Raw genomic sequence first — 17,165 nt, forward strand, 5'->3', positions numbered from 1 at the left:
ATTAAAACGTGTAAATATATTAAAGCATCTTTCTTTGGTGTTTCCATGGTTTCTACAAAATAAAACCAGAAACCGAGGCAGACCGAGGGTTAATGACGCAATAGACAGGCGACTCCTCACACGTCCCGGAGCCTTAGTTAAAATTGCAATTTTCTCACGATTTACAAATAGTTGGAAACATTTGGGATATTGTAAGTACTCAAGTAAACAAAATATATAACACTGGCCTAGTGGTTTTTGGATATTTTACTGCAAAATTCTTACATATTGCACCTTTAAGGCTTACTCCTGGCTTAAGCCAAGTTCTGTCTGTGACCACAACCCTTACAAAAAATGGTTCTTGTAGTTATTCCATGGTAACCAGGAATAACAATGGTTTTACTATGAGAAAACCATGGTTAATTTTCGTAAGGGCAGGCAAGAGTATTTGTATGAATATCTTGTAAAAGCATGGTATATGAATATGGTAGCCTAATCGTTCAGTACCATGATATTACCATCTGATACGATATAGCATGCATTACAAATACATGATCATCAGGATCATCGGTAAAAAAAGTCTCAATCAATTTGTAGCAATTCCACGGTTGCAATGTTTACGCATGCGCAAAACAGCTGCCCCTTCGTTCCCTCCCCCACAACATAACGTGCTGCTGTCGGTCCGGTTTGTTGTACCAGTTTGGAATCAGGAACATAGCAGCACATTTGGAGACGTCACAGGACAGAGGTTCTTCGCTCCTTCATCAGGGCATCAGCCCACTGAATTCAGCCTCATCACACAGGTCGCATCACACACACAGCGTCTTTTCCCATCAGCTGCGCCTAAATTACAGCATGTCTAAAAAGAGCGAAAAACCAGTGGAGGGCAAAGAGCCCGAAAGCAGCTGGAAAGACGTGATCTACAATCCAAGAACTGGACAATTCTTCGGTCGAACTGCAAGAAATTGGGGTGAGTTGACACGAACCCTACCAACGGCGTCATTCATGCTCTTGAAGAAATGCGCAGTTTACATAAATAATCAAGGCAGATTTTATGACAGGAATAAACTGTTGAACTACAAGCTTAAAACACCAAGACCCCCTAGGGTCACGAATGAAGACCAGTGTGCGCTGAAAATGACCAAAGCGATCGTTATCTCAGGCATTCCGACATCTTAATGTCATCAACTCGTTCACTGATGACATCAGTGGCATTTTAATGTCTTCTCATCTCATCTCATCTCATCATCTGCGTTTTGAGTTATCTACAGTGTAAATATGTTGCTCAATGCTCAACGTCTTCAGGTCGTAGCAGATTCTCACGGGTAAAACCCACAATGATCTAACGTTAAACATGTTGAATCAATATTTGTTACAAAATTATGTTCGAAAAAATGTCACAAATATAAATGTTACAAAAATTAGAAGCGGCAGCAGTTCTGTAATGTCAGTATTTTTTAAGATATAATTTTTTAGGTTTTAAAATGGAACGAAACCACCATTGCCCATGTTTCGCAGTCACAATTCACTGAATGAAAAAGGAGCGTGTGCTGACTGCTGACGCTAATAAACATCATTAGACACTGGCTCAGTGGCAAAATAAGCTTAGCAGTATGGTTGTAATCTACATACATATATTTATTTATTTGTGCGCTGATATAAATAAATAATTTTGTCCTTAAAAATAACTGGATCGTCAGAAACTCTCATAATTGATATACTGTGTTCACTGCTTAACGAGAGAATGGCTATAGTGTCATTAACCTTCTCTTGTCCTTATTGACCTAAGGCCTATTATGCCTAGTCAATTCAACTGATTATCTTGACGATACCAGTGCGCGTCTAAATGATTAAAAGCCTAGAGGAATTAAACGCTTTCAGTCTGTCAAAATAATGACCCCGATTCAAAAACCCATTCATTTTTGTTCGTTTTGAAGATAGACCTAAATGGCATCGTCAGAGCGCTCGGTAACATCAAAGCGGCGTTGCTGAGTGCTGTGACGTCGGCTGGCCTGTGGGGAATCTTCCAGTTTTCGCGCCTCACTGAACCTTCTGTTCGAATGACACCTTCGATTTTTACTGGCAAAAAGATCAACTGCTGAATGGGACTGTAACGTTATTTTACTACAAGTGAATATATATGAAATAAATGACTAATTATTTTCACATTAAAAAAAAAAAAATCTTTATTATCTCTAAATGAATGCTTTAGCTAACAAACAAACAAAAACAGATCGATATGCCGCTCAGACCTGCTCTCGCCAGATCCTCGAGCAATGCCATGTGTCATCCCTTTCATTAGCAGAGCTTAAAGGTGCAATATGTAATATTTTTGCAGTAAAATATCCAAAAACCACTAGGCCAGTGTTATACATTTTGTTCACTTGAGTACTTACAATATCCCATATGTTTCCTACTATTTGTAAATCGTGAGAAAATTGCAATTTTAACCAGGCTCCGGGACGTGTGAGGAGTCGCCTCTCAATTGCGTCATACCCGCGTTACCCTCGGTTTCCGGTTTTATTTTGTAGAAACCATAGAAACACCAAAGACGCTTTAACATAATACACGTTTTAGACAAGGGAACAACTGTTTTGATATATTTATAGATAGAAAAGGATTTGTTGTTATATAGCTCAACACGTTTAGTCTTATTGTTTAAATCTAATTTTCTTGATTTTTTTTTTTTTTTTTTTTGAGTACCGCCTCAGAGAAAAACACTATTTTGTCAAATAGCTAACATAGCATAATCAGATGCAGCTTTATTTTTATTAACAGTAACACATAATTTTCTCCATCATACAATACGTTTTAAAATGAATTGCATGCCATTTATCAACACAAGACATCCAATGTTTAATATGATATTCTAAAATCAATCTATCTTACTGCAGTGTGCAACAGTGTCTCACAGCAGCCACCGAGCAAATGCACAGAGTAACGCTATAACATAATTTTCAACACACTCAAATGTATCTAATATGATAAACAGAGCTGCATTACCTCACACTCATGAGCGGAAAAGCAGAAGCGGCGCCGACGACTGTGGCATAATAAAAGTTCCACTGCTCGCAATTGCTCCAGCGGCCTCGTTCAGCTCCCACAACACTCAGTCCTGCTCTGCTTCATACTACAGTAATGTTAATAATTGCATCCATGAACATGATTTCCCGACTCCAATCCCTATTCTTTTGCACCGTCCGTTGAGATGGAGATCACATGTCCCAAGATTCCGCTCTCAAACTTGGTGTCATCAAGCTACGCCTTTGTTTTGCTTCTAGCGACCTCTAGTGGCCAAAAGTATTACATATTGTACCTTTAAATCTGCGTTATTCAGTGAAACCTCACAGCTGAAGCTATAACACAACTTCACTGTATGATTAAATGTATTCAAGACGAAAATTAAATTGTATTATTTAATAATTGTATTATCTAATTTTATATAATATAATATAGTCATGTTAAGATGAAATATTCTTAACACATTTCTAAGGGCGCACAGAGAAATTGTTTTTTGCTTATGTGTGGTTTCAGTTGTTCCTATATATATATATATATATATATATATATATATATATATATATATATATATATATATATATATTTTTTTTTTCTTTTTTTTTTTTAATTTAGAATAAATTTTAGTACGAAAGTTTTTTGTGAATCGTGATTTGTTCGTGAAAATGTTCATACACAGATTTCGCATACTTAGTGAATAAGACCCATTGTTTTGCTTGTGTTTCGGCTCTGCTTTTCTGCGCGGATGAATGTGGTAGGATGCACCGGTGTACACACTAGCTATGTTTCCTTCAGGTTCCCATCCGAAGTTGTGAATTTAACTTGTGCGCAAAAGTAGAATATCGCACAAAACATTTGCAAATGAAGCAGCGTTTCCATCCAGTGAGTCGAAGAGAACAAAAGAGAACGTCGATTCACAAGGTAGTCAAAGAAAAACTGAATAAACAGAACAGACCGGAACTGCGCATGCGTCGAATGAAGTATACTTTTCAAGGCTGTGCGTTCGACTGTGCGCGTACACTAACGTATGCGTAAAAAAATTAATTATACCCCGGGCTTTGGGGAACGCATCCCTGAATTACAGGGTTTCCGCGCAGCCTTAAAAAGTTTTAAACTCACTGATGTATCTAGGTCTTAAATAATTTTAAACAGGTCTTACTTTTCGTATGTCCAAGTAACGCTACCTCTAATGCTTATTGAAATGCTCCCACAGCACTTTATAATGTTTTTTTTAATTTTTCCTGTTGTTGTAGTTCTTTCTTTTGCTAAATATACTTGGCTGTATTATGATTACAAATGAGACAACATGCAACTTAACTTGCAGCCAATCAGCTTTCGTGTTATTGGCGTGAATTTCTTTCGGATTGTACCACAGAAACATAAAACCTATTTTATTCTTCAGCTAATAGTCCTCCAGTTTTTTGCGATTCCGCAAAACATTTTAATCACAAAAATAAATAATATTACCTAATTGAATAATCCCTGATTTATTTAAAGCTGTAATTGATCATTTTCATGAAGATACAGACGTATGTAGTCTTTGTGAATGTGAATCTTTCTCACCTGTCGTCTCACATAAGTGCTAAAAACCTGGCAAAGTGATTATGCAAGATGGATGACTGACCAAATAGTAAGTATGAAATGCCTGATAGCACAAAAAGGAGTTAATAAAAGCGCTGTATACCACAAACTCAATTCGGTACTGACACACGGACCGATGTCAGACTGGCTGCGGATTCTGTGCGTGCGTTTGCTGCCTGTCAGCGCGTGAACAGTCAAATTCACACGTAATTATGCCTAAATGTCCATATTGTCAGTTATGTCTTGAGTGAACAAGTTTGGGACATGTATCAGTATTGGATCCATGCATTTGGCCTACTGTAGATCTTAAAGTGAAAGCAACCTAATATTTGCGATTTGCTATCCCAAAATGCACATAAAAATAGGTGGATGGAAACATAGCTAATGATAAAGGACATCTTAACAGAACAGATGGTCACATAAATAATGATTTCTTTAGCTGGGTCCTTTGAATTCTAAGGATGGTCCCAATACAGTGGTGCAGAGATGACGTCAAAACCCGGAAGACTAATTCGCCACTGGTTCCCTCGAGATTTTCCTATGGGGTTTTAAAATCTGGCTTTTCAATTTATGAGTAAAACAAAGCCTATAGTAAACATAACTTGACAACACTTTGTTACTACAACATGATGAGTGTACAGACTCAAACCCCAAATGTTTCTATCTATTTACTTATTAGAAACATCAACCAGTTCACTAAAAAGAAGTCTGATTCGTTCCCGAACTGGACATCACTAATTCACTCATTCTATCCACGCATTTCGAGGCCACGTCTGAAGGAGCCTTTGATTTGGGACAGCCTTTGTCATGCTGCTGTGACACATTTGGCCTTTCGAACGCAGTCTTCGAAGGATGAAGCCTCTGAATTTGGACACCGCTTTTGTTTTTACAGCTGGTGTCTCCCTAGAGGTTTTCTGCTTTGAATGATTTGTGGGAAATTTTTTTAGTTCACTGTGACAACAAACTTTCAGCTTTACGCCACTCACACCAAGCGCCACAGTAGCCAGAGCTACTTTTCAGTGTGTAGGAATATAATGTGACACTTGCAGGCGACTGACCTATGTATGCAATTTCCCATGAAATCCTTCCATACAGCCTAAAATATAAATGAGTCAAAATCTGTTAAGAGGTAATAATGTAACAGCAGTTTTAAAAAGTGATTTTTCACTATTATTTACAACAGAATCTGCATTTCTCATGGATTTAAAAGATTTTTGTTATGAGGGACAATTAAAACAAGTTTGTGCATCAAAACCACACCTTTCCTAGTGAAAAAAAGATCTTGATTGTCAAAAGTCGACGAATTTGCGTCTCTGAGTAACGTGTAATAAAACTTCAGTCCGTAAAATAAGTATAATGAACTATGCAAAAAGCATTTCGGACATCTCTAGCATGTTTTATAATCACGTCTGTCAAAAACGTAGGCTGGCTCTCATTTTTTTTTTTTTTTTTTTTTTTTTAAACAAAAAAGTTACATAGTATAGCTTTAATTGACTGAAATTGACCAATCAGAATTAAGTATCTCAGAGAGAACTAAACTGAAAATGGATAAGCTAGTAATGCATGCTGTCAGATTAAAATGAGCTCCATTTGAAAACCCAGCAAAATGTTATGCATTGGTTGGTTCTGTAATGAATGCATTGGTTGGTTATGTTTATTTTCTATTGTGTAAATGTATGCTTTTTAGTAGGGGTCTAATCAATTCTGTTCTTCCTAGCAATAAATGATAAAAGGTACTGTCTTTCAGGCCTCATCCTCCTCTTTTACTTGGTCTTCTATGGCTTCTTGGCTGCCATGTTTGTCTTCACTATGTGGGCGATGCTTCAGATGCTGAATGACGACACGCCAAAGTATCAAGATCGTGTCGCGTCCCCAGGTGAGTTACAAAAAGAAAATTAAAAGGTCTCTTTGCGGTACATATTTCTCCGTTTTGAATTTTTCTTTTTTTTAAAAAGGTCTACTAAATAAACTTAATGTATATCTAACTTTTTCTTTTTCGCAGGGTTGGTTATCAGGCCAAACACTTTGAATATAGTTTTTAACAGATCAGAATCTCTTGAATATGGCCAGTACGTCCAGCATCTGGAATCGTTTCTGCAACGTGAGTGCTCTTTTTTTTAATCATTTCTCATCTGGTTGCATATAATATTGTCTTGTATATTTATAGTTTGTCTGTTTTTACCCTTTCCAGAGTATAATGACTCAGAGCAAGCCAAAAATGACTTGTGTATGGCGGGTCAGTACTCTGAGCAGGATGGAGAACCTCAGAAGAAGGTGTGCCAGTTTAGGAGGAGTTTACTCCACCATTGCTCCGGGATGGAGGACAACACTTTCGGCTATGCTAAAGGACAGCCGTGCGTTATTGTCAAGATGAATAGGGTGAGTAACCCTACATACACTACCATTCAAAAGTTTGGGGTCAATAAGATTTTTTCATTAGTACGAGTTTTGAATACTGTACACCACCAAGGAATACAACTAGCCTACAGAATATCATTAATCCAAAGTCTATTTGTGGAAGCCAATGAACCTTCCTTGGAAAATCAGATGGTTAAATTTGCAATATGTTAGCAAACCAAATTTAGGGAAAACCCAACCTATTCAGCAGTTTTTTTCAAGTCAGCACTGAATAATATTGAAAGCCAAGTTACATCCGTCTATTTGGTCTATGCATTAAAACCCATATGGAGAATCTGAAAGTGGATTTTAACATTTGGAAACAGACAAATTTTTGCAAAAATTCATCCACGTGATCTCAAAAAGCCCAACATCCATCTGGATTTGGCAAGAAACCAAAATCAAAAACTCATCCGAATGATTATCACCAGCAATTTCTGGATATAACGGCAATGTTCCCACAACATATCCCAATATACACAGATGGATCTAAATCTGGAAATCGAGGGGAAACAGATTTTGCTACAAATCAACTGCATCAGGGCATTGAAGTTCATTTCACAACAGGATTTTTTTAAATAACTGATTCCAAATCATGTTTTGAAGCATTGGAATCTATGAAAACCAATGAGCCAACAATTGTGAAGATTTGAATCAAATTGTCATCTCTTGAATCAAAGAATTGGGTCCCACTTTATATTAGGTGGCCATAACTACTATGTACTTATATTTAAATGATTCATTTGATACAATGCACTTATTGAGTACATGCATGTTTTTACATTGTACTTATATTTAAAAAATTACCTGCATGTAATTACATCTGTAATTAATTTCTGTAATTACCTACCATCCCTTACACCTTAAATCTACCCATACAACAAAACTGTCCCTAACCTTACCCGTATCCCACCTCAATAGCTGCAAAAGTGTTTTGCAATACATTATGAACACAATAAGTACATTGTACTTATTTTTTTTTAATTAAGTACATAGTAGTTAAGGCCACCTAATATAAGGTGGGACCAATAATTATAATATAATTTTCTGCTGGGTACCTGGCTGCTCAGGAATCTCTGGTAATGAGCAAGCAGACAGTGCTGCCAAAGAAGCGTTAACTACCGAACCATTAAAATGCTCTATACCTTTCACAGATCTGAAAGCAACATTAAATGCGTCAGTGCTTAAACAACAAATTACGTCAAATAAATCTTTATGTTGGGATAAGACATGCATTCTCTTATAATAATTGCTGGGATCAAGTCATTGACACACAATGATGGATAGGACACTCAAGACTCACACATACATCTTTACTATCAGGAGAAGATTCCTTGTTCGTTCTTTGTTCATCAAGTGTTCGTCTTTTCAGAGAATCCATCGTCCATTAAACATATTTTACTAATACTTCTACCCCTTTGAGGAACTTGTTTTATTCTATTGATTCCTTTGAAAAGTAAATCCAAATTTAATTTGAATGTTTTTAGAAAAAATTACTTACTTAGTTTTATTTTTGAATAACTAAACCTGGCTCTCGCCATGAATATAGCCATAGAAACTGGTGTGGCATTAAGAAAGAAAGAAAGAAAGAAAGACTGGAGTGCTAAAAATTCAGCTTTGCCATCACATTACATTTTAAAATATATTGACATACATCTTTCAAAATTATTAAACCCCAAACATTTGAATGGTGCTGTATACAAAATATTTAATTCCAAATGAATTATGCATTATTATATTATTTTCTTCAAGAGAAAAACTGGCACGTAACATTAATATTTCAAAATGGCTGGGTATTTATATCCACTTACTGATTGAGGGTGAATCAGGCTGATTTTGTGTCATTCTTAACCCTCAGGTCATTGGTCTTAAGCCGGCTGGAGATCCGTACATCAACTGCACAACAAAGGTAACAATTGTAAACCTGTTTAATAGGGGTGTATATTAAAGAATTTAATTAACATTTCTGATATTAAGATATAGTAGACTATACAAGATCATAAAAAAAATGTATAAGTTTGTATCCGTGGTGTTTTTTGTGGTTTAAAGCTGCAATTTATAAGAGAAACTTAGCAAATGGAACTAAAAAGCACAAATGCCTCAACACAAACCTTGTCCTAAGAGATGATCACATGCTGGCTGTTTCTCAGTGTAATCACAGTTAAAGGGATAGTTCACCCAAAAATGAAAATTTGATGATTATCTGCTTACCCCCAGCGCATCCAAGATGTAGGTGTCTTTGTTTCTTCAGTAGAACACAATTGATGATTTTTAACTGCAACCGCTGCCGTCTGTCAGTGGTATAATGCAAGTCAGCGGGAACTTGGACTATAAGAGTAAATAAAACACGACAGACAAATCCAAATTTAACCCTGCGGCTCGTGACAACACATTGATGTCCTTAGACACGAAACGATCGGTTTGTGCGAGAAACCGAACAGTATTTATATCATTTTTTACCTCTAATACACCACTATGTCCAACTGCATTCATCACTCGATTCGTGAGGTCTGATCGCGCTCTGACAACGGCAGTAATGTCTCGCGCATATACTTCAATGATCAGACCTCATGAATCGAGTGATGAATGCCATTGGACATAGTGGTGTATTAGAGGTAAAAAATGATATAAATACTGTTCGGTTTCTTGCACAAAACGATCGTTTCGCGTCTTAGGACATCAATGTGTCGTCACGAGCCGCAGGGTTTAATTTGGATTTGTCTGTCGTGTTTTATTTACTCTTACAGTCCAAGTTCCCGCTGACTTGAATTATACCACTGACAGACGGCAGCGGTTGCAGTTAAAAATCATCATTTGTGTTCTACTGAAGAAACAAAGACACCTACATCTTGGATGCTCTGGGGGTAAGCAGATAAACATCAAATTTTCATTTTTGGGTGAACTATCCCTTTAAAGAACTAAAACAGGCTCATACTTGATCTGCAAATGACCTCCCTGTTAAGTCTTGGCTTCTCCCACAATTTTTCTCGTCTACCAAATAATATTCCTTAATCATGATTGCTTTTGGTTTGCTCACTCCAAGCTACAATGAAGGTAAAAATCACATGGCCAATGATAACATAAGATGCCAGCAAAGCAGAGGTCTGATTGGTCCCCACACAACTCTCACCCTTTTAAGGTGTTTAATTGCTCTGCAAAACAGCCACTGTTGGAGCAGAACCTGTTGGGTGTTTGTAATTATCAGTGTTTTCTGCAGTTTTCTTATGGATTTCAGCTTTAAGGTTTGATTTATATGTTGTTATGTCTCCTGCTTGGATTTCTAATTGTTAGTCCATCCTCTCTCAAGAGTGTTTTTTTTTTTCTTTTCCTCTCATGTCTCAATTGCATGCTGCCAGTTGAACTCCTTAGTAAAGTGATGGGTAAGATCACTGTATATATGGTCTCTCTCATTCACCTGGTCGTTCGCTACCAATGTGATTGAGCATGTCTCTTTTTATATGCTGTCATTTCTTACTTCAAAATTTCTGCAAGCCTCAACATAGAAATAACATCTTGTCAGAATTAGGGATGCACAGATATGTTAAATATGATCTAAAATATAATAAAATGAATTAAAAATAAATCACTAAAAATTAAGATCAGTCATTTTAAATGTTACAGGCGAGCTTATTGAACATTTTATTGTGCAGTATGAAATTTGCTAAAGATTAAACATAACTGTTATTGTATTATTAGTGTTTTAAAGAGTAACTTTAAGTGAGCATTAGATGGTGGCAAAGGTAATCGAAATGTAAAATAGAGGAAATTATGTGCACAATTAAATACCTAATATCAACCAGTACAAATTGAACAAATCTGTAATATCGGCCGATATCTTGTACATCCCTAATCAGAATTAATTAATTGTCCATTCTCGCGATATTTTCTTAGATGAGTTGCTAATGCTACTTTTGATTAAGATGGATGGCTAATACTAGGACAAATTGTTATTCATTTAGCATGGCAAAGCAGCAGCATGACTTGTTTTCTCCAAAGCAACAGTCTGCTTTGTCTGTCTTCTGCTGGGAAACATTATGCACTGCATTCAAATGTATTATTGCACTGCAGCTGCTTTATTTCATATGGATGATTTATATTAGTGTTACACCTATACTCCTGGGCAAAAAAAAAAAGGGCCAAGGCAAAAATGGCAAACTATTTAGTGGTCTTTTAATGGTCTTAACCATTTTATTCACAAATCACTGGTCATGAAATTGGCACGATTTGCACGAATGCTGTAGATAAAGTAACTTGGCACGGAATATCCTTCCCCTTTGTTTTCTTTAAATGTTTAAGCCGTGTGGTTAAACAGCTTTTTACTGGAAGAACGGCCAGTGTTGTTCCACTCAATGTTATGGCTTCATGAGTTATGGGTTCATGAGTAGTTGAAAAATGTCTCCCAGTTCGTTTGTTTAATGTGAGTCCAAAGATTCACTAGAGGGTTCAAATCTGGATTCTGCAGGCCAAAACATGAGCCTGATGGACTTGTTCTCAAGCCACTTCTTGGTTGTTTTTGCGGTTTGGACAGGAGCATTGTCTTGTTGAAAAACAACATCTGATCATTCCTCTTTTAAAATGTGGGAAGCAAGATATTCTGCAATATTCTCCTGTACTTCAAAGCATTAAAGCATTACTCCACAGTGAAGTAGCTCACCAATATCAGCAGCTAAAAAGGCTCCCCACACCTCTTCCTCCATGCTTCACTGTGGTAGAGATGCATTTATAATTATATTTCTCAGCAGATTTTTGAAGATACCGCTCTGGAGAATCACCATGCAACTTGTTTCATTGTTTTCCACACATTCACATACAACTTCCCATATTCTGCCAAAACCGTCTTTGATGTTTTTCTGAGACAGCAATGGCTTTTTAAGTAGTGCATTTGCTTAAATTATGTTAATTTCCTGACCAATAATTTGTGATTAAGACAATTAAAAGCTTAGTGTTTAGCAATTTTTGCCCCCCCCCTTTTTTTTTTTTTGCCCAGGAGTGTACATCAAAGGGCATCATCCACTTTCACCCAATGACAGTCTGTTGTGTTCAATTGTCTGACGGTATTGTCTTGCTTTTCTTCAGAGTGAGAAACCTCTTCAGATGCAGTATTTCCCCCATGAGGGGACTATTGATAGGATGTACTTCCCGTACTATGGGAAAAAGACGCATGTAAGTATGGCACTCAGCACATGCTTAAAGCAATATTCCAGGTTCAATAGAGGTTGAGCTCAATCTACTGTATTTGTAGCATAATGTTGTTTACCACTAAAAAATTCCAGTAGTCCTTTTCTAAAAAAAAAAAAAATTTCATTTTATGTGCCTCATTTTATGAGGCACATAAAATGAAAGGGAACTGGGGTAAATTCATTAATGTTATAATATTTCAATTGTATAAAAAGGTAAAAAAAACAATGTATTAACATGATTTTTGTGTGAAAAGAAATCGCCTTTTCTGTGTATCTAATTTTACAACTTTGATGCCATAATGCAATGCCATAAACCCAAAAATAGTCATATACAGTTTTAAAGTTTTAATAGAAGAATTAATGTTGCTTTTATAAAATAGGCTTCATATTTCTGCTTTTAAATCTTCCAAAACTGGCCCTATTAACTTCTTACCATAACCTCGTTTTTATTATTATTATTATTATTATTATTATTATTATTATTATAAGAAAAAGAATTCTGTTAAAGGTAGGGTAGGCAATTTTTTTTCATAATCATTTTTTGTTATTCTGGTTAAAATTCTCTTCACATCCTGATGGCAGTCAATGATAGAAGTGGTCTAAATATAAAATAATTGCACATATATCATCTAAGGAAGTCTCGGGACCAAAAATGTTCGTCCAATAATATCATTCGGTCCGAATGCAATGATACAATGTACTACCTGCCTGTCAGCATATGTATTTCCATACCTCCACACACCCTGCTTGCACAGACATCACATGTCATCAGCACGTTCAGTAAGGCTATGCAGAGTTGTGGACAGATGGTCATTGAGTGCCGCAAACGAACAGCAGCCACCTTTTAATGCCCCAATATACTCACGGCGAGGTCCTTTTTCGTTCTTCGCTTAGGGGTAAAACGAAATACGTGACCAGCGATATACTGTTAGCGAACATTCAGACGTGGCCTACGCTGCTGAGAGTGGCGTTTAGATGAATATGTAAATATGTGCTGTGCACTTTCCTGTCAGTAACAAAATAACTTGTTATTGAGATGTTTTTGAATTTGCCATGTCGTAACCCTAATTTAGAGATGGCAGCCCATGGCATTCTACTTGGAGCTAATCACGTCCTCAGACTCGGATTTATGCGTTTCTATGTCAACACTATCAACTCCAAAATGAATCTGCTGCAGTCAGGTGGTAAAATTAAGTGGTCTGTAAATTGTTTACATTCATTATTATTGTAATGTTATGTGCTTTGAGACACAAGTTAATTGAGTGCCTCAGGGATGACGCATTTTTGTAGGCAAAACCCGGAAGCGAGTTAGCATTTTAGGACTTACGGTTCCAACGCCGTAAAGTCTATGGGTTTTTTGAATGGGTTTTTGCTAAGTCGCCTGAAATAAGGTCTGTGGTTAACAAAGCCTCTAAATACTTTCACGTTTTGATCTATGACATAAAACACACCAGTTATAAGCCACTTGTGATTTTTTTTAACTTTTACTGTGTCTTAAAATCGCCGGTTGCTAACAAATTGCTAAAAGGGACTACTTCCTTTGGCGTGGACTTTAGACGTCATCATTAAAAACGGGACATTTGGACAGCATTTCTCATGAAAAAGTGGATAAGTATTCATAACAGCACAGATCATAATCAGCGAGCATGTTTCTAAATAAAGTTTGAGGATGCTTGGTGTCAGTATCTGACGACTTTATTTAGGCTTCAAAATCTATAAATGTTGTGTTAACTTGTAAAGATTATCTTGATAGACAAAACGTGTAAGTGTCATAACCCTTTGTTAAACAGAGTTTATTTTCTGTGATTTTCCAAAATCTATGGGAAAAATGCATAGGCTTTCAATCTAGGGAACCCGTGCGCCGCTAACTTCCGGGTTGGCCTACAAGAACACGTCATCCTTGGGGTACTCCATTAAATGGCGCCTCTTATGACGATTTTCTGAATCTGCTCTGGCTGTGCGCGACCTGACACATCATTCGTGTGTTTTGGAGGGCGCTCTGAAGGGAGGGTGGGATCTTATGACTTCAAAGCTAGCTTGCTTTTGCTAACTGCTCCAAAATTGCCTACCCTACCTTTAATTATGAGTTTAACTTTTATTATACCTAGAATAATCCTGTGAAGATTTTATTATGCAATAAGATGACATTTCTCTCAGTGTTTAGTGACTTGCACACCGTTTGACCTCTGTTTTTCTGTCTCTGATCATCAACAGAAGGGTTACGTTCAGCCTCTGGTTGCTGTAAAGCTGTTGCTTAAGAAGGAAGACTACAACAGTGAGTTGATTGTTGAGTGCAAGGTAGAGGGCTCCAACCTCAAGAACAACGACGAGCGTGACAAGTTTCTTGGTCGCGTCACCTTTCGGGTCCTGGTGACCGAATAAAGCAGTTGCTGGTACGGACACTAAAGGGGAACTTGCACTACTTTTTCCCTGTTGTCCCTCCAATGTATGTCCTGCTGGTCCTCAGCAGGTCTAAAGGACCTAATTTAACATTCCACAGACAGGCATGACTGATTGATTTTTGTTAATAAATCCCCCTGTTTAGTCTCCTGCCTAGAACCTCTTCCTGCTGAAGATGTGAGCGTCTCTGAACGTTTAATTGTATTTTAACCCTGGGCCTCGCATTCCCTAGATGTTTTGAATTCTTTAACGTCATTATGTTGTACCCTTAAAGGGATTTTGTTTACATTGTACTTGATGAAACGGGTTAGTTGCTATCTTAATCCTTGGTTGGTGTTTTTTGTGTTTGTGTTGCTCTGTGTGAATATATTTAATGATCGTATTGTCATATTGCTGTTATAATGTTGAAAAAGTAGTATTATTTGACACATTTTTGAAATATGAAATACGGAAGGGGCCAAATTTGTAACCTAAATGATATTTATAACCTCTGCATGGATCCTCGTTCATGCAGATGCCTTAAGAACCATTTGACACCTTGGTAAAAATGCTATTTTGACAAATAAAAAGAAAAGCACAAGTAAGTAGTGGTTGTAGGCGGTCTGTTATATCCCGAATGTACCACATGATGGCGTTAAGACACAGTGTTGTCCAATGTTGTCTAAAGTTTAACAAAAATATAGATATATAAACCTTTAGAATATACAAGCATGATTGTATTTACATTTGAACTCATTCTCTTTCTGTACTGAAACATGCATACAGTGCCATACGTCGTACTTGTTTAACTTAACCATGTCACAGTGCTCAACCAAACATAGCACTGTCTATTCCTGCCAGCAGCTATCAATAAATCTGCGGTCTGCGTCAACTGATTAGTTGACCACATTTAGTCACAGAGACGGGAATCTGCTTCAGTCTGTACATAGTTGGTTTTTTAAGCTGGCCACAGTAGCAAAGTCATCTGTGAAAGTTTAGTATACACTTTTGAATGGCCACCTTTTGCATTAATACTAGTGCTTATGGGAAGCATATTTAGGCCAGGAGACTTTAAACTGGGGCCACGAGGGGGTCCTTTGAAAATTGAGACAACAAAACCAAACTTGTCAACATGGTAATTTAAGACATTTATTATTATTAGTACTGCTTAATTTTGAGTTCTAATAGCTGCACTATAAAAAAAATATATATTTTCATGATTTATCACAACTTTTTTTCTTTTGTCAAATCAACTTAATAATTAACGTGGTTCAGATAGCATAATATTTTGAGTTTCTCTTGATTAAACCAATCACCTTCATAGTATTGAATCAAATTTTTAATTTCAATGAACTCAAAATTTTAAGGCAACTTACTTTTTTAAAGTTAAACCAACAATTATTTTTTACAGTGTGGAAAAAATTTATTTTGCCTGATTTTCTATTTATCTATTTATATATTGTTTCATTCTATTGACAGTCCTAGTTATAAACAGTAATAAATGAAAATAAAAACAGATCTGGTTTGTATTTTAAAAGTTTATACATATAACATATAACTGGTTTGTATAATTGTTGATGATAATCATAATTAAAAAAAAAACACACTGCTTAGTGCTTACTTTATAAGTAAATATTCTCCAGATAATATTTAAATTTTTTTTTTTTGACCTGTGACAATACATAAATAATATAAAATTAATACAATATATATATATATATATATATATAAATACAAATAGAAGCCAGTTATTTGATTTTGAAAACATATGTTGCCTGATATTTAATTAAAGGTTCTTTATTAATTAAAATATATAGCTGCTATTATATTTTAGGAAATAAAACAAGGGATCATCATATTTTGGGGTCTTTGGTATTAAAAAGTTTGAAAACACCTGTCTACCAACAAACACGTCAAAAACACTACAACATGTTTTGATAACACACAGCAATCACTTTTGCCTGACACTCTCACTAACACTTCTTCCACACATAAGCTCATTTTCAGCATTAGTGGATATTGGTTCACACAAGGAGGAGGGGGATCTGTTTGGCTTAACAGGGTCTTTACCTTTGCCACCTGGAGAATTCCACCTAATCTCTAACTTACTAGTGTACTCTCCATTAAAACTCAGTCATAAGCAGAGCACATAATAACTACATGGTGCACACCCTCTCTACATGTACATTGCCTAATAAAGCTCAGGAGTGATATAACAGTCTTTGAATGCAGAAAGAAGACCCCTTCACGTGTGCTGAACCAGACTATGATCTCAACGGAAATCATAAATTGGTGAGAGTGACTTATCTTGGTCCAGCAAATCAGACTGGAGGTTGCAAGGATTAGAGGTTGATTTAAGTACGTGAGTGTAAGCCAGATTATCGCTTTACAAGATAAGTGTGGTGTACTGAATTCAGCCCAGAACTCTTCAGGCAGTCTGTGATTTGACTCCTTAATCTGGGACATATTTTTAGGTTTTGACTCTTGCAGTGATTTTTTAACATGCACCAACATGCAGATAGATTTTCATCAAGCAATATGCGTGAGATTAAGATTAAGATTCTTATCTTTCAGTTATCTCAGGAACAAGGAAACTTTCAAACCTGAAATAATGGAAGACTAACCTCCGCC

The 17,165-nt window shown here is 36.4% G+C and overlaps 1 protein-coding gene across 2 annotated transcripts; it reads left to right on the forward strand.

The window, feature by feature from the left end:
- The first annotated feature begins 607 nt into the window (after positions 1-607).
- On the forward strand, positions 608-15,457 carry atp1b3a (ATPase Na+/K+ transporting subunit beta 3a). Of its 2 annotated transcripts, none has more exons than XM_048164274.1 (7): positions 608-949; positions 6,326-6,454; positions 6,581-6,679; positions 6,770-6,957; positions 8,834-8,884; positions 12,052-12,138; positions 14,370-15,457. In XM_048164274.1, exons 1-7 carry the CDS (start codon positions 835-837, stop codon positions 14,535-14,537), a joined length of 837 nt encoding a protein of 278 aa, XP_048020231.1. In that variant the 5' UTR covers positions 608-834; the 3' UTR covers positions 14,538-15,457. The 2 variants fall into 2 exon arrangements, with proteins under 2 accessions (XP_048020231.1, XP_048020232.1); XM_048164275.1 differs by lacking the exon at positions 608-949 and adding an exon at positions 4,603-4,627.
- Positions 15,458-17,165: the final 1,708 nt, after the last annotated feature.

Source organism: Megalobrama amblycephala, linkage group LG17 (assembly GCF_018812025.1).
Source record: "Megalobrama amblycephala isolate DHTTF-2021 linkage group LG17, ASM1881202v1, whole genome shotgun sequence".
Classification (NCBI taxonomy): Eukaryota; Metazoa; Chordata; class Actinopteri; order Cypriniformes; family Xenocyprididae; genus Megalobrama; species Megalobrama amblycephala.

Coding starts and splice junctions, on each gene's coding strand:
- atp1b3a (XM_048164274.1), top strand. CDS start 835: ATGTCTAAAAAGAGCGAAAAACCAGTGGAGGGCAAAGAGCCCGAAAGC. Junction 950..6,325: donor TCGAACTGCAAGAAATTGGG/GTGAGTTGACAC, acceptor ACTGTCTTTCAG/GCCTCATCCTCCTCTTTTAC. Junction 8,885..12,051: donor ACATCAACTGCACAACAAAG/GTAACAATTGTA, acceptor GCTTTTCTTCAG/AGTGAGAAACCTCTTCAGAT.